We start from the raw sequence: 24,855 nt of genomic DNA on the forward strand, positions 1-24,855 counted from the left end.
ATAGTTTACCTAACCACATAACCATACAAACTGCCACTAGCTGCCATGGGTCGCAAAGATTACAAAACTATTACATTTTTATAACTAACACGATCCCAATTACAAGCAAGATACACAACCCATAAATACGACTCGAATTTTGATTTATGTCTGTTTCCAACTTAAGCATCTTCGCCCTCATAAATTGCAGTTCTTCGCTTTGAAATCGAAGTTTTTCATTCATAAGTCGAAGTTGTTGTTCGGTGACAGTTGACATATTTTCCATTTGCACTACTCCTTCACGTCTACCTTGTGAATTTGTAGCCAAGCACCATCCCATAAAATCGCCATAATTTTTACAACAATAAAATAATTTGTTTCTGTTTTGTTCCGTCTCTGAAATTTGAATAGTTGCTTTCTTATGACATTTAGGGCAATTTCTGTTGTTGAACGTCAACTGATCTGAGGTACCTCCGTTAACAGTTGAACTTGACATCTGCAAAATTATGCACACAATTCATAGTAAAGTTATATACACATTCAACTTCAATCATATCATTCCTACATACACCTACTTTTCAATCTTTTGGTTTTTGCTTCTTTTTTTTTAAAAAAAAAAAAACCTCTTACGTTGCCCTAAACAGGAAGGTTATTAAAAAACTTTTAGGTTGCCCTAAACAGGAAGCTCTGACACTTCCCTCAAGTTAGGGTAAATTTGCTATATTTACATTTGCATATGTATGCATGCATCCAAGCATAAATTATATCTATCAGATCTAATTAATTGCACATTTCATTTAATCAATAAGTGCACTTGACAAATGGATCTATACTTGCATTAATAACTTCAAGATAACTTCAAGATCCAAACATATTGTTGAAGTTATGTATGCCAAACATATTTATAAATTAAAAAAAGAAAGAAGTTATGTATGTCAAACATATTGTTGAATGATTGTGAACTTGTGATATCTCAGTTTGTAATCTAAATCCTTAAACTGGCATTCTTCTACACACATATATAAACACAAACCTTGGTATTTAAATTTTGATACTTTCATGGGGTCAATACTATCTTCAGGACAACCTATATTTAACAAAACACCCAGCTAGTAGTTGTTTTGTTGTCCAAAGATTGATCCTAGTACTCACAATTATCACTTTAGTTTTTAAGAATTGTGATCCTTTAGATCTCAAGTTCTGTTAGTTGGTCAATCTCTAATTGCATCACTTATGCCACCCATTTTTGTTAGTCACAAGCATGACATTCTTTGTAATCCAAAACATTTTTAGTCATTCGGTGTGAATAGAATCTCGAGATAAATATATATATATATATATATATCTTAAAATACAACTGTATGAGTCACAGTGCATGAACAGAGGAACATAAAAATTGATCATAGAATATCCTCGGCCCATGGTCGTATGAGCATAAAAATTGCAAATTACATGCAGATACAAAAACACACTATTTATGTAGTTTATCCCAAAACTTGGGCTACATCTAAAGTTATTGTGATTTTCAATATAATTAGAAAGAGTTACAACTGAGATAGAAAAAATAATAGGCAAATTGCAAATAGGCGGGATAGTCACAAAATAATTAAACTAAAAATAGAAATTTTTTTTTTTCTTGCAACTCTAATACGCAGAAAAAGTTCTACCAAACATAGGAATGGATTTGTACCATAGACACAGGAAAGTTACACCGTGTAGACTCGACTTTCTTCGCGCGCCCCCCCTTTCGGAGAAGGCGCGAATTGGTCTTGCTACAGTTCGAACTCCTGTCACGGTTCTGAATCTAATCTCACAAAGTACAATGTGAGACTGATAAACACCAAAGAGTTTGAATATTTAGTTTTCCATTGAAATACAACTCTGAAAGTCAGATTCGAGTTTAGAACTCTTTTCACAGTTACAATTTCGATTTCACGCAACAATGCCTTAATCTGAGTAAACTCTTTCTAATTCTAAAACCAATCACATTTTTTTTTTCCTTTCCTTTTTGGGTTTGTAATTTTCTTGTGAACTGTGCTTTACAGCTAATATACTTGGATTGTCACGTAAATCTTCATAATAGCTCCCAAAAAGGCTAATCTATATTTTGAAGCATATCATGTAATCAACTTTGTTTTCTTATCCATTAAATTCTTAGATTCACTAGATGTACATGTTATTGTATATCTATGGTGGTACAGGATATCTAATTATCCACTTTTTATTTTCTAAGACAAATTGTACTAATAGTCACTGAACTTTACTTCTTATATCAATTTAGTCCCTATCATTTCAATTACTATATAGTGCACATGACACTCTTTTGAGGGCACAATCAACATAATTTTTTTATGTACTTGACCACACTGAATCCCCCTCTACCCCTCTGTATCTCCCCCCTTCTCTCCATCACTTCTGGCCTTCGTTTCTGGTGTTCACTGTCCCTTCTCTCTCTCCAGATCTCCTTTCAAAAAAATTATACCCACTCTCCCTCCCTCTATTACATATTAGACCTAAAATCAGATCATTAGCAAGCAATAAATTTGTCTGCAAATTAAATCCACTATTCATCGTTTACCTCTAGTCTCCTAATCATGAGTTCCACCATTAAAACAAACCAACAAATGAGTTCCACCAATTCAAAGGTGAATGCCTCTGTTAACCTATCAATATATATATATATATATCTAAGCAAATAAAAAACAGATCATGGTGACCCATTATTATATATATGTATATACCCCATTATATACGTACAAGACCTATGATGTAAATACCCATTAGTCAATGTTTTGAGACAGAAATGGATGGAGAGAGGCATAAAAATGGTGGATTGACAATTGGTGTTGTCCAGTGGTGATGGTTGGTGGTTATGTTGATGGCTAGTATCTAATGGTGGCCTGGTGGGATAGATGAACATGATATGAGAGAGAGAGAGAGAGAGAGAGAGAGAGAGAGAGACCTCGTTGGAGCAGCAGCAGATCTTCCGATATTGCCTGGCCTCAGCAAGTCCTACCCTGTCACTCCTTCTTGTCTCCGCCTCACCTACGAAGATGTATGGCTCAGATCTTCCGATGGAGTGCTCCAACGCTGCTGCTGCTGCTGCTCCTCCGATGCTGCTCCTTCGCCGCTCGCCGTCGATTGAGAGAGAGAGAGAGAGAGAGAGAGAGAGAGAGAGCGGGGGCTAAGAAGAGATTAGGGATTTTTGGGTTTGAGATTGGGGATTTTTTGTTTTTGGGAGGGGGGAAGCGGGAATGGAAAAAAAAAAGGGAGCGGGAATGGAAAAAAAAAAGGGTTGGGAATAAAAAATAAAAAAATAAAAAATAAAATTTTTTTTGTGGGGTCAGAAATGAAATTTAAATAATAAAATAACACCGTTTAACTTTTTTTTTTTTTTTTTTTTTTTTTTTTTTTTTTTTTTTTGCGACGATGGTTGTCATCGTTAAAAAAATTTATTTTTTGTTAAGATATATATTTTTTTGTAGTTAATGAATTTTTTTAAAAAAAATTCTCTTTTTTTTAGTTACTAAGATTGAAAATTTATTTGTTTTATTTTTATTTTAATGCAAAAAAAATATTATTATTTTTTATTTGGTAAAAGTAGGGGTAATATTTTAATGAAAAATATTTTTCACTAAAATAAAAGTCAATTTTCTGTGGTCAATGAAAAATATTTTTCAGCGGCCCATTTTTTTTGGTTATTAAAAATCATGAACTAATTTTTTGTGGTTGAGGAGAGGGAGCGGCAGTAGTGGTGAAGGTGGTGGATAAGAGATGACGGTGGTGGTGATGGCGAAGGAGATTAGTGATGAAGTTGTGGTTGTGGTAGTGGTAGTGGTAGTGGTAGTGGTAGTGGTACAGTAGATGGAATGGCAGGGGTGAATAAGAGGTAATGGTAGTAGTAGTGGCAGCAGTGGTAGTGGTGGTAGTGGAGTGGTGGCAATGGTAGTAATAATGGTAGTCGTAGAGGTGAAGTGACGACAGTGGTGGTAATGGTGGTAGTGGAATGGCGTTTGCAATAGTGGTGAAGGTGGTAATGGAGATGAGTAGTGAGAGAGAGAGAGATGAGTGAGAGACAGATAGAGGAGGAAGAGAGAGAGAGAGAGAGAGAGATAGAGTGATGAGCGAGAGAGAGACAAAGTGGTCGCTAAAAGTGCATTTTCTTATAGTGGATAGATAAATCGAGAGGGAGATGAACGAGAGAGATAGAGAGAAGAGATATGGGTGAGAGAGACAGAGAGAAGAGAGATGAACGAGAGAGATAGAGAGATGAGCGAGAGAGGCAGAGAGAGATGAGAGATGAGAGAGATAGGGAGAAGACAGACAAAGGAAAGAGACAAGCAGAGAAAATAGATGAGAGAAGAGATAGATGAGTGAGAAACACAGAGAGAGAGAGAGAGACAGATAGACAGATAGACAGAGAGAGAAGAGTAATGAGTGAGAGAGAGAAAGAGAAGAAAGAGAGAGGAAGATGAAAAAATGGGTGAAAAGATATAGACAAAGAGAGAGAGAGAGAGAGAGAGAGAGAGAGAGAGAGAGAGAGAGAGAGAGAACAAAAAAGAGTGAAAAAAGATAAACGAGAGAGAGACATTGAGAGATGAACGAGAGAGATAAAGAGAAGAGAGAGAGAAGAGAGATGGGAGAGATAGACATAAGAGAGATAAACGAGAGACACAAAGAGAAAGAGAGAGATAGATAGACAGACAGACAGACAGACAAAGAAGAGTGATGAGTGAGAGAGAGAAAAAAAGAGAGACAGAGACACAGAGAGAAAGAGAGAGACAGACAGACAAAGAAGAGTGATGAGTGAGACAGAAGAGAGACAGAGACAGATGAAAAAATGGGTGAAAAGAGAAATGTTCAAAAGAGTAAGACGGCGTCGTTTTTTTTTTTTTTTTTTTGTGACAAAAAAATACCATTGCATTTATTTCAATAATTTTGTGACTATATATATATGAAGCCGCTTCAAAGCCACAATATATATATATATTTTTACTTTTTTTTTGTGTGTGCAACAGTACCTATTACGGTTGCAAAAAACTCTTCTTTTTTTTTTTTTTTTGCAACTACAGCTGGTACGGTCGCAAAAACTCTATTTTTTGCGACGGCAAGTTGTGCCGTCTCAAAAGGTCACATTTTTTTGCGACGACAAGTTGTGCCGTCTCAAAAAATCATATTTTTTTTGCGACGATAAGTTGTGCTGTCTCAAAAGGTCACATTTTTTAGTGACGACATAAAATGTCGTCGCAAATACTCTATTTTTTGCGACGGCAAGCTGTGCTGTCTCAAAAAGTCACATTTTTTAGCGACGGTGCCGTCGCAAATACTTTATTTTTTGCGACGGTAAGTTGTGCCGTCTCAAAAAGTCACATTTTTTGCGACAGCAAGTTGTGCCGTCGCAAAAAGTCATTTTTTGCGACGGCAAATGTGCCGTCGCAAAAAGTTCCGTCTCTGAAGCCCAATTTTCTTGTAGTGATATGTATTGTATTGAATGAATTGTCTTATACAATAGAAAGCTTGTATATATAGGCTGAGAAAGAGTATCATACTAGAAATCTAACTGTGAGAAATAGTATCTTATATGAGACTTAATTATGGCAATACCTAATATATCTAGGAAATTAATACCTAATATATGTAAGAATATATACCATATATACATTAACATCCCCCCCTCAAACTTAAGGAGGATAAACATCTTGAGTTTGGAGAGAGAAACTAAAATATAAAATAAAACTAAATAAAATAAAAAGCAAATAGATTGCAAAATCCGAATGGTAGTGCAAGGGCACTTGAAATAGGTCAGAGGCCGGAACTAATGCCGGGAGACAGTTTATGGCCGTGTCGAACCATTGTAGGAATTGGTTAAAACTAATGTCAGGACAATTTAAGGTCATACCAGACCGATATAGAAACAAGCTGGAACTAATGCCGAGAGACAGTTTATGGTCGTGTTGGACCATTATAGGAATTAGTTGGAACTAATACTAGGACAGTTTAAAAGGGTCATGCCGGATTGATGTAAGAGCTAACCGGAATCAATGTCAGGATAGTTTAAAGGAGTCATGCCAGACCGATGTAGGAGCTAACCGGAATCAATGTCGGGACAGTTTAAATGGGTCATGCTATACCGATGTAGAAGCTAACCGAAATTAATGTCGGGACAGTTTAAAGGGGTCATGTCGGACCGATGTAAAAGCTAATCGGAATCAATGTCAGGAACAATTTACGAGGGTCATGTCGGACCGATGTAGAGAACTGGATGTTGAACCAACAAGCGTGGCACACACATAACTTATGACGTGGTGCTGAACGATGATGGCAACAGATAACTGAGTGCGCCAGAAGGCAGCTTGGATTGTGCACCAGGGGACGACTTTGGTGGTGCGCTAGAGGAAACGGCTTGGATTGTGCGCCAGAAAGGAGCATCTTCGGTTGAGGCGAGCGGCCAAGGCGAGGCTGCCGCCGCCAGTAAAGCGAAAAACACCAAGAACTTAACCTATAGCTCTGATACCATGTTAGACTAGTAGAGAGAGGGAGAGGAAAATAATAATATGTATTGTATTGAATGAATTGTCTTATACAATAGAAAGCCTGTATGTATAGATTGAGAAAGAGTATCATACTAGAAATCTAACTATGAGAAATAATATCCTATATGAGACCTAATTATGGCAATACCTAATATATCTAGGAAATCAATACCTAATATATGTAAGAATATATACCATATATACATTAACGGAAAGCCCAACTACCTTCTCCATTCCCCATTTTTCTACCAAAAACTCCAATATATCAGCATTGTCCTTGGCAGTGTACACCCCGAGCCGCTGCGCAACTTTCGAGAAGTGCACAAAAAGATCATCATCTTCACCATTATACATGTGGTGAGCTGGCTTTGACATTTTCTTCTACATCATTTGGGCAAATGAGATGACACTCTCATCCGGATTGACCTCGAATATCTTCTGCATGACTTTGACGTAAGCTGTTTCGTGTCGCTTTTTGTCTGCAGCTATTGTGCCATAGATTTGAGCCAGGAGAGTGTCTCCATATTACTTGGCATGCCTGGTTGTGTTGCCATGGGAGATGAAGGTTGCTTTCTCTTGGTATGATGAGTAGATGAAGCCTTGGTGAGGATTGTTTTCCGTCTTTATGTCCTATAATGGAGTCCTTAGGAGTGAAGATATATATACAAAATTTGGGTTTTTTATTTTTATTTTTATTTTTAATGGGGTATTGTAGGAAATTGGACTTTTTCCTTAAACTTGAAGGTGACATTGCTTTATTGATTACAAGAAATGAATGACTAGGAGACAATTTGTTGAATTTTCTGTTAATGATAATTACAAGCTGTTTAAGGAACTAGTTGAAACAACAAAGGTATAAGGATCTATCCCTCTGTCCCAAATGCTTTCTTTATCATGTGATTTTTGAGTAAGAGAAAGATTCATCATGTAAAAGCATATCTAATGGTGTGCCAAATCTTAAACCGAAGTCGTTTTTGACTATCTAATTGTGTGCAAAAAATTTACCACATTAGCATAAACAATCATGATCACTCGATACTATTTTGAAAAATAGATTCAATGGTCAAAAGTTGATATGGGAATTGGTTTGTAACAAAAAAAATGTGGAAACCATTGGTGTAGTATAACTGTACGAGAAAGAAATACACCTTCTTGTATAATCCTGTTGATCAAGTCTGTGCTCCTTCGTACGACGTCGCTTTATCACCTGAAAACACAAACGTGAGCTAGCCGGCGGGTGTGTGCCGGAAACCTCTCCGATGCCTAAGTCAGCAAACTTGACAAATAGACAAAGCTCTATGTATGCAGAAAGCGAAGTTGTGTGTTACCTCCTCCAAGGTGATGTTTGTGAGCTTTTATAGGTTTCGAGTGGCACAATCCTAGTAGGACTACTACTCCTCCATGTAGAGTCCTCCTAGGATTCATACTCCTGAAAGATAATGCTTATCCTTCCACACCCCCCTCACTGCTTAAACCAAGTGAGATGGTTTTTACCATGGCCGAACTACCATATGACCGAAATAAAACTTGCTATGCTGAGCCACAGAGTATGCCGAACTATACCTAGTTCGGTGTTTCCTTTTACTCCTCCTTATCTCGGTTCTCTCCTGTTCAACCCATGGTGTCTTTAGACCGAGCTATCGAGTAGCAAGGTTTTGACCGTTCTAACCACAATACATCATGACCGGACTACCTCTGAGACCAGCCTAACTCCAAGTTGCTTTCGGACCGGAGTAATTTTACAATTCTTGGGCCGGAGTAACTTTACAATTCTTGGGCCGGAGTAACTTTATCTCTCTTTGGCCGGAGTAACTTTTTGGCCTTGTTACCCAGTCTTTCGTACTTTGAGCCATAAAGTCCATCTCATAGCTCGGCCCAATTTTCACCAAAATTACCCTCTCAATTGCCCCTTAATTCCATCTTGTACAACATGATTGGGATTAACCGTTCATCAGCCGAGCTATAGTCCCCAAACCTTCCAGTCGAGCTACAACCATTCAACCTATCCTGCCGAGCTAAACTTAAACCGAGCCGCTCTCATCCGGTCACAACGTCTTTTCAATCACCAAAAACTGAATCGCTTCCTTTTCCGTATACACGTGGCACGTTCCCATTCGCTGAAGGCAGCTGTCAACGCCGTCTTCGTATTTCGCAATTTTGAACAGTCCCGCCCAAATTTTGGGCTTTCTAACAAAAACTACCCCTGAGGCCAGATCCCTCTACCTTTGTCATTCACCTTCTTCCTTCTCTTCGAGTTCTTCATTTTTCTCCAACTTTTGCAACTGTGAAGTTTGCTTCGCGTGTGCCTCCTTTACTGTTGCTGCTTCCATCTAGGTCTTCTTCAATCTGGTAAGCAAGTCTATCCTTCTTGCTCTATTTTGCTTTTGTATCTGTACATTTTGTTTTGTGTGCTTTTTGCAAACACTTTTTTCTATCTTGCTTTGCTCTGTATTTCTATATAAAAAAAATTTTAACTGTAGAACACATGAGCATATGATTCATCCTGTAGAAAACTAGCTTTTGATCCATAATCATGATGCAACCGAACTAGGATACTGTTTGTGCTATATATGTAGATCACTTCAGATAATAACCGAACTAGAACTCGTAGAAATAATCAGTAGTTTTAGTAAGTTACCAACTCCTGAATCACTCTAGCCGAGATAAGCTCATCGAACGAAGTTTGAACTCATTAAACTAGGAACCTCGGTCTTCAACCGAGCTAAGCCTTTGGGGCTAAGCCAGCTTTCCTAGTTTCTGAACCAAACTCAGAAAGCTACCCCTAGAGGCTCAACCGAAGTAACAAAACTCATAGTTCAACCGATTTAGGCCTTTGGGACTAAACCAGCTTTCTTAGTTTTTGAGACCGAACTCCGAAAGCTGCCCCTAGACGATGAACCGGTCTAACAAAATTGTTTCCAAGGCAAGTATGCCGAGATGCTTGCCAAGGTCTGGCTAATAAAAACCTTGCTCAAACCGAGCTACCAAGCATTTTTGCTGAACCGAGATAGAACCTGTCCACAAAACCGAAGTAGGACTCTTTTACCTTGCTTTTAATTTGTAGCACAGTCCAATGATCTGTGCTTAACCCCTTTGTTTTCTACTTTGTAGACTTAGGTTGCCCAGGCACTCCTCCGTGCGCTCAACCGAGTTACTGAGCACAATCTTTGCACCGATCTAATTTATTCATAATTTATACAATAGATGGGGAAGTATAGGTACCTAGTAAATACTCCGGGCGGCCTAGCCGAATTCAGAAAAGACTACCATATACCTGATGACGTTCACCTGATTTTGGCCGAAAAAGACGTCATTCCCTGGGGTAATGAAGGCTTTGTCCCCTTCACCTTTTTATCCATAATAGAAACCGGACTACGATTTCCAGTCCAACCTTTAATTTGCGAGTTTCTTAAGCAAACTAGACTATGCCCAACCCAACTATCCACCAACTCTTACCGCATCATAATGGGAATAGCCGAACTGAACCGCCAAGCCGGACTAAACCTTGGCCTGGCCGAAATCTTCCACCAATACTCCATTGGTTCAAAAGAAGATGGATGGGTCTATTACTTAAGAATACGTCGTCGCCGAGAGAAGATAATAAAACATACACCGGATAAAGACTTGAACGACGACGACTTTTTCTGGGTATCTGGGAATTTTGAGGATCATCAAGCCCAGATTCCTGGCCGACGTATAAATTGGAAAAAAGGAGAGCCCGGTAAATTTACTTCGGGTTTCTTGCTTGTTTTTTTATATTTCGGTTTTTTAATGTATCAACCGGACTAACAGTTGTCTTCTTTTACAGATTCTGCCCACCTTCATTCTTTATACAGCTACCCAAACCTAGCCACTTTGCGCGCCGCACTACGGTATCCAGAGCGTAGCTGGGCCAAATTGCTGAAATTCGAGCCGACCTACAGATACAGTGGTCGCCGAAAAGCCAGAGTGACTGATTTTCTTCTTGAAGACGCCCCAGAGCCGGACCCAACCTTACCACAAATCAGACTAATTCCACTCACTACTGAAGAGGAGATGGCCAAAAAGAACAGAGTAAGGGCTCTCTTGACCGAAACCAACAGGGCCGAAGTACCACCAGCAAGTCAGACCCAAGAAACGGTGGTGGCCCTTCCTATTCAACAACCGTCCTCATCCCGCTGAACCAAGCGCGCCCGGACCGCCGAAACCGAACAAAGTTTGGTTGATGAAGAAGAAACTGCTCTTCCACCAAGCCTGCCACCGAGCCCCCAACCGGAGCCTTCTGACCGAACTACTACTTGCTGGGTACCAAAACTTACCTTCAACAACCGAGATATCCAAGACTCTGACTCGGTTGTTGCTGAGAAGGATCATCAGTTGGCCTTCAACCTGGCCAAGAGTGTGTGCCTCCCCAAAGATATGGAGCACCACCAAAAGCAATTCAACACCGAACTGAAGGCCATCCGGTCTTCAACAAAATCCATGATCTTGGTAAGTAGCTCCGTCCGTTTTTCTGTCTAATTTCTCCAACTTTCACTTCGGCTCAAGGGAAGTCTTTATTTTGTCAGGCCATTCAGAAAAACAACATCACTTACAGGAAGGTGGTAGAGCTCAGGAAAACAACAAGGCAAGCTGTGGCAGAAGCTGAAGCGAAGGCGATCGAGCTAGAGGAGGCCAGAAAGCAAATGGCCGAGCTACGAGCTGAGAACGGCCGACTGGCCGGATTGGTTAGTTCGGCCGAGGCAGAAAAGCAAAAGGCCGCCATTGTGCTAAAAGACAAGTATTTGCGCGAGCTAGTGAAGCTTGAAAAGAAAAAAGATACCGAGATAACCCAGTTGAAGGAGAGCGCAAAAGGAGCCGAAAAGAAAGGCTTCAAGAAGGCAGAGGATGCATATGTCAAGCAGTGTGAAGCCGCCAAGGAACTTTTCTTTAAGTGCGGCTGGAGGGCAGCCGTTGAGAAGCTCGGCCACGATCCACAGACCGAGGTTTTCAACCCTCCAGCCTACTTCATACCGAACTCCCTAGTGGAGTATGCTGATGCCATTCAGCAGAAATTTCTCGAAGGCTCAGATTCTGACGAAGACTCTGCTTCTGAGGATACTCCGGTTATCAATGCGGACCCGTCAGTTCGGCCGGAGCCCACGGTGGAAGACCTAACTATTGAACAACCAGGTGAAACCGTGGTTCCGACCGAAACCACCCTTGTGACCGAGAACGAGCTCCCGCCTGAAACCGGTCTTCATGTTGATACCGATGCTGCCTTTGATGCCGAAATTGAAGATCTTTTCTCTTGATTTTGTACATTTTCTTTTTTTTTTTGCTACCTTTTTTACTTTTGTAACCGGGCTACGGCCCCTCCTTTGTACTTGCTTTCGGATGAATGAAAATTTTCATTAACTCTTACTTCGGTTGATGCGTACGTTTTGGTACTTGTTACGATCTTTGTGCTTTCAACTGTTATCTCGGTTTTTGTTTGCTTAAACTAACTATGCTTACCAGCCAACCACTCCTTAGCCGACATAATTACTTCGGCTGAGGAGTACACAGAGTGGTTTAGTCCAGCCCACCACTCTTCAGCCATGCCCTTACTTCGGCTGAAGAGTACAAAGAGTAGGTTTAATCCAGCCAACCACACTTCAGCCATGCCCTTACTTCGGCTGAAGAGTACAAAGAGTTGGTTTAATCCAGCCAACCACTCTTCAGCCATGCCTTTACTTCGGCTGAAGAGTACAAAGAGTTGGTTTAATCCAGCCAACCACTCTTCAGTCATGCCCTTACTTCGGCTGAAGAGTACAAAGAGTTGGTTTAATCCAGCCAACCACTCTTCAGTCATGCCCTTACTTCGGCTGAAGAGTATAAAGAGTTGGTTATTCCGACCAAATGTCCTACAGCCTGGATCCTTATCCTGGGCTTAGGAGGGGTGTTGGTTTATTCCAGCCAACCTCTAAGTTAGTTTTTTCCAGCTAACTTAGAATAAAATGTTCGGTTATGCCGACCAAACGTCCTGCAGCCTGGATCCTTATCCTGGGCTTAGGAGAGGTGTTGGTTCATTCCAGCCAACCTCTAAGTTAGTTTTTCCAGCCAACTTAGAATAAATGTTTGGTTATTCCGACCAAACGTCTTGCAGCCTAGATCCTTATCCTGGGCTTAGGAGGGGTGTTTGTTTATTCCAGCCAACCTCTAAGTTAGTTTTTTCCAGCTAACTTAGAATAAATGTGCGTAAAACTTCACTAAAACTAACTTTTACAGGGAATAACTCATGCTGAAAAGAATTGATTGTTTTATTGAGGAAAAAAAAAAAGAAATTACATATGTTTGAAAAGCTAAAAATAAAATAACTTGAGATTGGCCGTGTTCCATGGCCTAGGGATTGCTTTGCCGTCTTTGCCTTCTAGGTGGTATGCCCCTTTGCCTGCTAATCCAACCACTTTGTAAGGACCTTCCCAGTTTGGCCCTAACTTGCCATCTCCTGGTATCAAGGTGTTTCCCATCACTTTGCGCAGTACCCAATCTCCAATCTTGAATTGTCTTGGATGCACCGTTTTGTTATATTTTCTGATTAACTCTCGTTGGTATGAGGCAATGTGAACCAGTGCTCTTTCCCTTCTTTCTTCCGCAAGGTCAAGTTCGAATGCTATGGCTTCTCCATTCAAGTCTGGATCAAAATTCTCGCTTCGAATTGTAGGGAGGCCAACTTCCAGTGGTATTACTGCTTCCATTCCGTAGGCTAAGGAGAATGGTGTTTCTCCTGCTGATCGCCGAGGTGTGGTGCGGTAAGCCCATAAAACATGAGGAAGTTCATCCGCCCACTTGCCTTTTGCCTTTTCTAACCTTTTCTTCAGTCCATCCAAGACGACTTTATTTGATGCTTCTGCTTGGCCATTTGCTTGAGGATATGCCGGTGTAGAATTGTAGAACTCTATCTTGTACTCTTCACAAAAGCCTCTGAAGATTCTGCCGTCGAACTGAGTGCCATTGTCTGAGATTAGGGCTTTTGGTATGCCAAACCGAGTGATGATATTCTGCCAAACGAACTTCTTCACATCTTTTTCTTTGATTGATGCCAATGCTTCTGCTTCCACCCACTTTGTGAAGTAGTCTGTTGCTGTGATAAAGAACTTCCTGTTGCCGGGTGCTGTTGGAAGCGGTCCTACTATGTCCAAGCCTCACATTGCAAAAGGCCATGGGCTGGTTAATGGTAGGAGTTCTCTTGCTGGTTGATGTATTTGGTGTGCAAATTTCTGGCATTTCTCGCACTTCTTTACATATTTCTCTGAGTCTGCCTGCATGTATGGCCACCAATATCCTTGTGAAATGGCCCTGTAAGCTAGCGATCTTCCTCCTTGATGGCTTCCGCACACCCCTTCATGTATTTCAAACAAGAATGCTTCCACTTTGCTGGGGTGAACACACTTTAGGTAAGGTCCTGAGAATGACTTCTTGTATAATGCCAAGGATGGGGAGAGCCAAAATCGCTGCGACTTCGCTCTTATTCTATTGGCTTCTTTTTTCTCTTATGGTAGGATACCGTCTTTTAAGAACAGGATGATGGGATCCATCTAAGAGGGGCCTAGTTCTGCACAACATACCTCTTCTGCTTCGGGGTCTTCTATGCTTGGTCTAGGTAGGTAGTCGATCAGTAGTGGATGAGGTATGGAGGTATCTGCCATAGAGGCGAAACCTGCTAGTTCGTCCGCTCTGCTGTTTTCCTCCCTGCCGATTTGTTCTATCCTTACTCCTTCAAATTTCTTGATCTCTGTTCTGACCAATTCTTGGTACTTGGTCATCCTATCATCCTTTGCTTCGCAGTCGCTAGAAATTTGGTTTACCACCAGTTGTGAGTTGCTGTATACCATTAGTTCGGTGGTCTTCATGTAGCATGTTGATTTGAGTCCTGCGAGAAGTGCTTCATACTCCGCTTCATTGTTTGATGCTGGGAAGCCAAGGTTGATTGCTTGCTTTATAACCAGGCCATCTGGGGAGATGAGGACTATGCCAAGTCCTGCACCATGCCGGTTGGATGCTTCATCCACAAAGAGCTTCCACATCTCTCCAACGAACAACTTCCAGCAAGTGGAGGGGTCAGATGATGTCGTGGGGTCAAGAATGGTGTTTTCTTCAAGGTCCATGCTTGCTGTCTGCCCCTCGCCATCTGATTGTACTATTGGTGAGTCTTGGTTTGTTTCTTCCTTGCTGTCTTTAATTTGGTCTGCCTTGGAGTTTGACAGAGTGCTTTCTGCTAGGGGTTGCGCTATTCCGGCGTCAACTTCCATCCCTAGTTCGGTTGTGTCAGTTAGGTTTACTGGGTAGATATGATGACTTCCTCGAGTAAATTCTACGACGAAGTCTGCCAAAGATTGGGCTTTTACTGCGGTTCTAGGTTGGAATTTGATGTCGAATTGTCCCAGCTCTACTGCCCACTTCAAGATTCGCCCAGAAAAGTTCGCCCTCTCAAACAAAGCTTTTAGTGGAAAAGCTGTGAGGACAACTATGGTGTGGGCATGAAAGTAATGTGCCAATTTCCTGGAGGCCATCATTAAGGCTAATACCAGTTTTTCCAGTGGCAAATACCTTGTTTCGGCTCCCAGCAATGTCTTACTGACGTAATAGATGGGCAGGTGTTGGATTCCTTCTGCACGAACCAACACTGCGCTAACTGCGTGCTGAGAGACTACCAAGTATAAGAAGAGTTCTTCACCAGGTACTGGAGTGACAAGCAGTAGTGGGGAAGACATATATTCCTTCAAGTTTTCCAGAGCCTGGTCGCATTCTTCATCCCACTCAAACTTGGCTTTTAAGGCATGAAAAAATGGTCGTAGTCTATCTGACGACCTGCTTATGAATCGGTTGAGCGCAGCTGCCATGCCGGTGAGATGCTGCACTTCTTTCACTGAGTTCGGTCTCTCCAAATCTTGGATGGCCTTGATCTGGGAGGGGTCTGCTTCTATACCTCGGTTGGTCACAAGGAAACCCAGGAATTTTCCAGATCCTACTCTGAATGCACACTTGGACGCATTAAGGCGTAACTTGTGCTTCTTTAGGATCTCAAACATCTCGCCTAGGTCTTTAAGATGGTCATTCTCATCCTTGCTCTTGACCACCATGTCGTCAATGTAAGCCTCCATTGTTCTGCCTAACAATGGTTCAAACATCTTGGTGACCATCCGTTGGAATGTTGCCCCCGCGTTCTTCAGGCCAAAGGGCATGACCTTGTAACAGTATAGTCCTCTTGGAGTTGTAAAAGATGTGACCTCCTGATCTGGCTCATGCATGGCGATTTGGTGGTAGCCTCTGTATGCATCCAGAAAGCTAAGTTGGTTGTGCCCCGCCGTTAGGTCCACCAGTTGATCTATCCGTGGTAGAGGAAAGCTGTCTTTTCGGCACGCCTTGTTGACTGTTTTGTAGTCGACGCAGACACGCCACTTGCCATTCTTCTTTGGCACTACAACTGTGTTGGAGATCCATCTTGGGTAGTGCACTTCTCTAATTGCTCCTGCCTCCAGCAGGTTACCTACTTCTTCCGCCACTATTTTGGCATGGTGGAGTGCCGATCTGCGAGTGCGTTGAATGACCGGCCTGGCAGATGGGTGGACATTGAGTTGGTGACTGATGAAGTTTGGATCAATGCCTGGCATGTCGTAGGGTGTCTAGGAGAACACTTCGATGTTAGAGGTCAAGAATTCCAAGACCTCTAATCTCTCAGTGCTGGACAACGACGAACCGAGCAAGAAGAACTTATCCGGGTTCTTTTCATATATTTTTACCTCCACCAAGTCCTCTACTGCTTTCTAATCAGCCTCTTTGCCAACATCCGCGAATAGTTCATTGCTTTCAGGTTCTTCCACCGAATGAACGTATCCTTTGGCAGCGCGGCTGCCATTCACCGTGGCGAAACATTGCTTTGACATGATCTGATCTCCATAGACTTCTTCAATTACTCTGGTGTCGTTGGGAAACCGCATTGCTTGGTGGTAAGATGATGCCACCGATCGCATGGCATGCAGCCATGTTCTGTCCAAGATGATGTTGTAAGTGGAGGGGACCTTCAATACCCAGAACTCCACTTGTTTTGCTACGCTTTTTGCTCTGACTGGAAGAATTATTTTGCCGACGGGCCATTCTGGCATGGAGTTGAATCTAATTAGGGAAGATACTGCAGGCGCCAAGTCTTTGTCTTGCAGCTTCAGTTGTTTAAATGTTTCGTAGTACATGATTTCACATGAACTACCCTGGTCAATCAGAATCCGTTTGACGTCAAAATCCTTGACTCGGAGAGTGACGACCAGGGCATCATTGTGTTGGCAATATATCCGTTCTAAATCTTTATCTGAAAAAGACATGACGTTTGTTGCCTCTGTCCTCCCTTTCTTTGTGGCAGGTTGGGCACTTAGCACTTCTCTTAAATGTTCAGCCTTTTTGATTGATCCTCTGAGCTCGCATACACGCTCAGGTTCAAAGACTCCATGTATCACATTGATAATGCCTTGAGGTGGGGCGTCGACTGGCATCCCGTTGGGGTTATTGTGATCCTGGGGGGCTGGCTGTGTCCCTCCTTTAATGTACTTGTCTAAGTGACCTGCCGCCACCAACTCCTCCAGGTGCTGTCTCAATGGTGTGCAATTCTCAGTTCGGTGCCCCTTTTCTTTGTGGAAGGTGCACCGTGATCTTTCGTCATAGTCCTTCTGAGCTTCCCCTAATTTGGCTGGTCACTTGACGAAAGGCTCGTCTCTTATTTCGCTAAGAATCTGATATATCGGTTTCTTGAACACCGTGGTTATGGCAGTGCGGATTCTTAACCATCTTTTATCCGGGTCTTCTCCGTTATCTCGCCTGCCACGTCCGTTTCTGTTACTTCGATCTACTGTGTTGACCTTTGCTGAGGTCTTCTTTTCTGGTACTGTGGTTGCCCCAGATTTTGCTTTGGCGCGTGCGCCATCCTCTTCTACCCTGATGTGCTGATGCACTCTTTCCATCAGGGCTTCCATAGTGAGGGGTGGCGTCATGGTGATTGAGTCCCTTAGTCTGTTCCCGACTGGAAGGCCTCTTTTATACTGCGCAATGGCGAGATTGGTGGGGCAGTCCCCAATTTGATTGAATGTCTCCCAGTAGCGACTATTGTAAGATCTTAGGGTCTCTTTATCGCCCATGTCGATGGAGAGTAGCTGGTCGATCTCCACTAGGGTTTTGGTGTTTGTTCGGAACCTTGTTACGAACGCCTCTGCCAATTGTGCCCAGGAGGCCATGCTGCCCTCTGGAAGTTTTTCAAACCAAGTCAAGCCTAGGTCGCCAAGGCTTGATGGGAAGAGGATGCACATTAAGGCCTCGTTTCGCCTGTACACAGCCATGACCTGGCGAAAGTGGCTCAAGTGTGAGTAGGGGTCTGTCTTCCCTTCATATGTAGTGAATTTGGGCTGAAGAAAGCCTGATGGCAGGGGCGCGTTTTCAATCGCCGGAACAAACGGCGAAGTCTGCAACCTCGCTAATGCTTTGTCCGTTGGTTCGTAGGCAGGGCGCGGTATTGGCATTCCAACCTCGACGCTTCCATGCGTCCGAGGAGCCAACCGCTGTAAGGCAGAAACTCTGTGCAGATCCCGCGCCCTGGCATCCTCCTTGCATCGTGCTTTCTCTTCGAGCACGGTTCGTAAGTCGGATGATCTGGGTAATTCTGTCTGTCTAGATCTGGTTTGGTGCGAATGCGAGGGCCAATACGTGCTTCCTTCAGTGTATGATCTTTCAGATTTCGTCCTCTTAGACCTGGAGTGACGAGTTTTAGAAGACCAAGATTGAGTGTCGCCTGTCCTGAGGCTTCTGCTCTCTCATTGCGAGGGTGTAGTATTCCTACTACGATTTTCTGAGTGGCGAGGGGGCGTCTTGTTTTTGCGCCCCTTTCCTGTCGCCACTTCTTTTTTCTTCATCTGGCGTTTCAAGGCCTCCATGTCCGCCGCCATCTTTCTTATCAATTCATCTTGCTTTTTCACGCGATCTTCTAGAGCTTGAGGGTCAATCCTCCGCCTTTGCCTGTCAGGACTTTGAGAATGAGATTGACGGGGGCTGTGAGTCCGTCTTCCCCTAGTATCTCTCCTGGAGTTATGTCGTTGGGACTCCAAGTCCGCCATGGGAGGGACAGAAGGTAATTCGTCACACCTTGCGCCTCCATCTGGAGTTAGCCCGTCGACGGCGGACTGCGGCAATTCTTCAATGTGTGCCATTGATTGTAAAGGGGAGAAGCTTTAATCAAGAGGTTTTGTTCTGTCTGTTATTCCCACAGACGGCGCCAATTGTACGGGAAAGAAATACACATTCTCGTATAATCCTGTTGAACAAGTCTGCGCTCCTCCGTACGACGTCGCTTTATCACCTGAAAACACAAACGTGAGCTAGCTGGCGGGTGTGTGTCGGAAACCTCTCTGATGCCTAAGTCAGCAAACTTGACAAATAGACAAAGCTCTATGTATGCAGAAAGCGAAGTTGTGTGTTACCTCCTCCAAGGTGATGTTTGTGAGCTTTTATAGGTTTCGAGTGGCACAATCCTAGTAGGACTACTACTCCTCCATGTAGAGTCCTCCTAGGATTCATACTCCTGAAAGATAATGCTTATCCTTCCACACCCCCTTCACTGCTTAAACCAAGTGAGATGGTTTTTACCATGGCCGAACTACCATATGACCGAAATAAAACTGGCTATGCTGAGCCACAGAGTATGCTGAACTATACCTAGTTCGGTGTTTCCTTTTACTCCTCCTTATCTCGGTTCTCTCCTGTTCAACCCATGGTGTCTTTAGACCGAGCTATCGAGTAGCAAGGTTTTGACCGTTCTAACCACAATACATCATGACCGGACTACCTCTGAGACCGGACTAACTCCAAGTTGCTTTCGGACCGGAGTAATTTTACAATTCTTGGGCCGGAGTAACTTTACAATTCTTGGGTCGGAGTAACTTTATCTCTCTTTGGCCGGAGTAACTTTTCGGCCTTGTTACCCAGTCCTTCGTACTTTGGGCCATAAAGTCCATCTCATAGCCCGGCCCAATTTTCACCAAAATTACCCTCTCAATAACTATTTGTGTATGAAAACTCACCATTCCCGATCCGATTAGATACTGGATTGTCTTCTCCACTTGTCTCATATCAACTCGACCAGAAAGATAGAGGTACTTATTAAGAAGGTCACCATGCCTGTTTTCTTCAGCAGTCCACCCCCTAATCCAAACAGCCCAAGGAGTCATGCTCAAGCCTGTTTCGTCTTGGATAGCGTCGTGGTTATTAAGGGTAGTTTGGTAAGTTGCAAGGGCTTCTTTTGTGATCATGTCTCCAACCAACACTACTAAGTACTCATCTGGAAGCTCTTTTGCTCTCTGCCTTAGCTCCTCCACTTGATCATAGAAACCGTCCGATGTAGGGTCTGGAAGAAACTCGCCAACATTTTTCTACAGGTTTTAGGTAAACCAAACGATTGTCTGTGGCCCAGTCTTCCATGGATTTGAACATTTCGAGCTTTTCTTGTGGCAAAGAAAGATTTCTTGCTTCTCTAAGAGCTGCGCGAGGACGGAAAACAGCATGCCTTGTGGAGTTTCTTCCCTATCTGATATCCAACAGAAGACAATTTTGTTAGGTTATTGGTAGGTAATATCCAAAATAGAAGCCATAGAAATTGGTTTCAGTATTGTTCTTTATGTTAGGGAAAATAAAAGATTTCCCACAAGTAAATCAATTAATGGGAACAAAATTAATGCAAAAAATTAAATCAAAATTAATATAAGAATTTTACGTGGTTCTCTCAATGTAAAGTACGTCCATGAGATTGAAATCCGATTCCATATCAATCAAAAAGTTTCCAAATGATTACAAACGAGACACGAATAGTCTCACAAAACTATCTTTAGGTGAATTTCAAATAATTATAAATAAACAAGAGGAAAGATTTCACCAAATAGATAAACTAAAATCTTCAAAATCAGAATTGTAAAAGATCCAAAATAATAACCCAAATCAACTTTTAAATCATAGGCAACAACATCAACAAATCAGCCCAAAGCATTGACCAATAGTCAACAATTGAATTTGCCCAGCATAGTCACCAAAGACAAATCAATATTGATAGCAGTCCCTCTGTCTCTTCGGCAGAACAAATAACAATATCAATATATAAAGTTAAATATTAGATTTGTTTTATCAAAATTCTGGTTGTTACCAAATTGAATTTGAGGGTGATGATTGAGACCCTTTCCAATCACCACCCCCACCACCCCCCACAGACATGTGACGGTTGGTGATTGGAGGGGAAGGAATAAAAAAAAAAGAAAAGAAAAAGTAGCCAATCAAGCGAAGAGGGGGTCAAGGGGGTGGGAAAAAAAGGGAGTCCAAGTCATTATTCTTGAATTGGGTCTCTAAAATTAGAGATAATATATTAAAATATATTACACCTAAATCAAACCAAATTAAAATTCTTTTAACAAACCAATTGGATCCCACACTCCAATAAGGAGGTATACCAACACTTTATCACCCTGAATTTAATTTCTATTTCTATTTGTAGGCCCTGTTTGGTACAGCTTAATTTCAACTTATTTCAGCTTTCAGCTTAATTTAAGCTATTTTGATGTATTTTGTTTAGCTTAACAATACAGCTTATAACTTTTTGTAAGTCAGAAATCAACTTATTCTTTGAGTGGAGCAGGAGAAACTTAATTTATAAGTCAGAAATCAGCTTATGTTCATAGTTATAAGGTATAAACTATTAAGGTATAAGCTATAAGCACTTTCCCACAGCTCTACCAAATAGGGCCGTAGTCTAGAAGAACATCATAAGCAAAAAAAAAAAAAAAAAAAAAGACAAAAATAATCAAAAAAATTTACTAAAAAAAATAATTTCTGTACCCCCCTAACCTTTTAAATAACAAAAAGTAATTTTTTTTAGTATTTGTTAAAAAACAGATCAATTTTTTTAGCAATAATTTTATCCTAAAAAAAAAAAAAAAGAAGACCTACTAAAGATATAAATACAACGGCTGTAGAGTTACGCTTAGAACTCCTGAAAACTTAGGCCATGTTTGGGAATAGTTTTTTTGGTTAAAATAGTTAATAAAGATAAAAAAAAAATGCTAAAATAACTAATAAGATAAAAAATCACATTTTATATATCAATCAATTATTTTTTCTCACAAACCATCTATTCAATTATAAAAAATCCACAAATTGTTCCAAATGTAACTTTTTTTCATCACATAAAATAATCAAAGAATAAAAAAACTAACTAAAATATCAAACGAGGCCTTAGCGCCTGCCCTAAAAAAGTGTCTACAATATGGCTCTGTTTGGTGGAGCTTTTTTTAAGTTAAGAGTTAATAATTAGAAAGTAAAAACTAAAAACACCTCTACCATAGCTTTTAAATAATCATTTTTTTTAGCTTATTTAAGTTATTTTTGCCTAATAAGCTATAAACAGAAGTTACGCCAAATAGTCTGGCATAGACTCCCAAATCAAAATAAGCTATAATCACTCCTAAAAACTATAACAAACAGTCCCCATATCCTTTTGTAACTAAATTATGAAAATTTATTATACCATAAAAATTGGTAACATGAACTCTAGAATGATATAGTTCACTACAAAAGAGTATAACAAAAATCACAACATTTTCATAACAAGATCATAAATAGTCACAGTGCGCCTCACTAGGTCTCAGGTTCGAATCCCACTCCCAGCTGGCTATTAGCGGGCCACTGCGTCTTTGCCCGGTTGATAAGCTCAGGGCCCCGAGATTAGTCGAGATGCGACACTCCGAAAGGATACTGGCCCGGACACTCGGTTATCAAAAAAAAAATAGTCACAGTGTGCCTTTTTGTAACTACTCTACAATCATTCACAACAATTCATAACTTTCTTATAATAACAATCATGCATAGTAATTTTTTTTTCATTTCACAATTCAATAGCTATCTTATTTGTATAGTGAAGTTGAATTGTTATGAACTGGTAATATAATATGATAATAATGATGTATTCAATTTTTATTTTTATTTTTAATTTTGGTGGTGTGGACACATTAGGTTGGCAAGGGTGTTGTAAGACAAGATATAAACGAGTCTTGACGCATCTTCAACCATGAGATCAAAAACAAAACTGTAATGTGGCTCTCAACGTGAACCCTAAGCACATGAAAGCTCAACCTACCTTGCATTCCACGTGCCTTTCTCTAACAGCTTCCATTGATATTTTCATATTAAATTCAGTAACACACATCAACGTTCTTTATCTTCCTAACTGGCTCAAACATTACCCAAAAACATTTTCAATGAATTCCTCTCAAAGCCAACAACAATCAACTTCCATATCTATTGAAACCATTGAATTTTCCATAGAAAATCTCATAAAAAGCTGGATCAGAAGGCAAAAATGGAAAGTACACTTCAATTCCACACAACAACTAGAGGACTACAAGAAATCCCCATGGAGAACACACTTAGCCAATTTCCTAGAATCAACTCCGATTCATGTGATTGCACTCTCACTTCTTCTCGCTGATTTGATTTTAACTACCCTTGAACTTTCATCGTCTTTGCTTTCTTGCGCGCCAAGCAAGCACGAGAAAGGACAAGTATGGTACCATTGGTTGGGAATTACAATCTTAAGCCTGCTCGGTTTGAGGACCGTAGCTCTAGCCATAGGCCTCGGTGGGTCCTGCTTTAGGCGACCTGGCTGTGTTATTGATGGAGTGGTTGTGATGGCAGCGTTGGTTTTGGAAGTGTTTTTGGAGAGGAAGGGAGGCGGGTTGGTGGTGGTGGTGAGCTTGTGGCGTGTGGTGAGGGTTGTTGAGAGCGCATTTGAACTAAGTGATGAGGCCATTGAAGGGCAGATTGAAGTTATAGTGTGTCAATTTGAGGCATTGAGAGAAGAAAACAGAAGGCTCTTGGGAATAATTGCTGATAAAGATCGGATAATAGAGGAGTTACAAGAAGAACTTGAAAAATGTGGACATGCTTAAATTGAATTCCTATCACCAATTCTGTGGAATGCAAGAACCTCTTTGGGATAGCTATGAAAGCTTGGAAATTTCCCAAGCAATTTTAGCAAGCAATAGATCTCTCATGAATTTGAACTAATTATTATGTGTCAATGTTTTCATGTTGTTCCATGTCAGCAGTGATATATCGCGAGATGTGAAGCTTGCTCTCTGGGCTTCACCAAAGCCCATCAATTACTTCAAAAAGCTCATTTAAACCTCCAATTCACAGTCTTCTAATTTTAATTTCGAAGTCCACGTGTCATTGAATTTTTAATCTTTTTAGAAGGCCTAGATTACCCATAAAGGCTAGTGTATGTACCAATGGATTGGAGACCCAATATGGGAGAGTTGTCACTTAGTTTAGACATCTAAAAATCCCACATCTACTACTACAAAACAATTCCTACTAGTGCATATATTTTATCTTCATCTCAGTTTACATACTTAATTATGAATTTTTAGATTGAAAGTTGGGTTTTTGAACAATATTCATTGGTTTTGAAGTTGATTTTCAAACCAAATAGTTTTATTCAAAAATTAAGTTCTTAAGAAAAATGTGTGTACTTAAAAAAACCATGTGTGAAAATAAGAGCTCCCTAGTATGCATATTTCTTGAAAATATGTATATCATATGCATCATCATTTTTAGTCGGTAGAACTTAAAAAAATGGATTTGAGGCGTCAATTTGATTCATAACCAATGTGATGCCGCTATTGAGTTCTCCATCAGGTGATGCTCAAGTAGTGGAGGCTTTGCAAGCAGAGGCTTTGCTCTGTTGTTGGGATTGGTTGGAGTTTACTCAGGATCTGTTGTTGTTTCAATCTGTGGTGTTGCTACTGTCTTTCTTTTCTCTTGTTTGTCTTTGCTTTTTCTCTGTTTGTTGGTTCCTCACCAACTAAGAGGTTGGAGCTTTTTCTAGCTCCAAGCTCCTTTTTATTGATGTATTTTTACGTACTTTGTATGTGTTTCATCAATAAAGTTTTCTTTGCCGATCAAAAAAAAATTGTGAATCTTAACTGAACATCACTAAATTCGTAATGAAAAATAATCATGTGAATCATAACCAAAGATCATTAATTTAATTAGAATCCTTGCTAGTGAATGGTAAGATTGATCTCCCCGATTATTCTATCCAGTTAGCCGAATACTGAGTTTTCAAAATAAACCAAAGGGTAAAAATTAAAACTCAAACACTGCTAGTTTCATAATCCATTTTAATTTGACATATAAGTAATCCCGCATCCACTTTAAACCATAATGAGACATAACAAAAATACTATTAATTCACAACAAAAACTCACTAAAAATATAACTAACCCATAAAATAAAGAAGGAAACGAACTCACTTAGAAGAGGT

At 40.8% G+C, this 24,855-nt stretch overlaps 1 protein-coding gene and 1 pseudogene across 1 annotated transcript; one reads left to right on the top strand and one right to left on the bottom strand.

The window, feature by feature from the left end:
* Nucleotides 1-70: 70 nt before the first annotated feature.
* LOC114265935 (stearoyl-[acyl-carrier-protein] 9-desaturase 2, chloroplastic pseudogene) lies at nucleotides 71-19,982 on the bottom strand (annotated as a pseudogene).
* Nucleotides 19,983-22,739: 2,757 nt separating this feature from the next.
* Nucleotides 22,740-24,501, top strand: LOC114265936 (voltage-gated hydrogen channel-like protein). The gene has a single exon (XM_028206808.2). The coding sequence runs from the start codon at nucleotides 22,787-22,789 to the stop codon at nucleotides 23,474-23,476; it is 690 nt and encodes a 229-aa protein (XP_028062609.2). The 5' UTR covers nucleotides 22,740-22,786; the 3' UTR covers nucleotides 23,477-24,501.
* Nucleotides 24,502-24,855: the final 354 nt, after the last annotated feature.

Source organism: Camellia sinensis, chromosome 6 (assembly GCF_055761805.1).
Source record: "Camellia sinensis isolate YWXY chromosome 6, ASM5576180v1, whole genome shotgun sequence".
NCBI classification, from domain to species: Eukaryota; Viridiplantae; Streptophyta; class Magnoliopsida; order Ericales; family Theaceae; genus Camellia; species Camellia sinensis.

Excerpts from the sequence above, each read along its gene's own strand:
- LOC114265936 (XM_028206808.2), top strand. The coding sequence starts at position 22,787 with ATGAATTCCTCTCAAAGCCAACAACAATCAACTTCCATATCTATTGAA.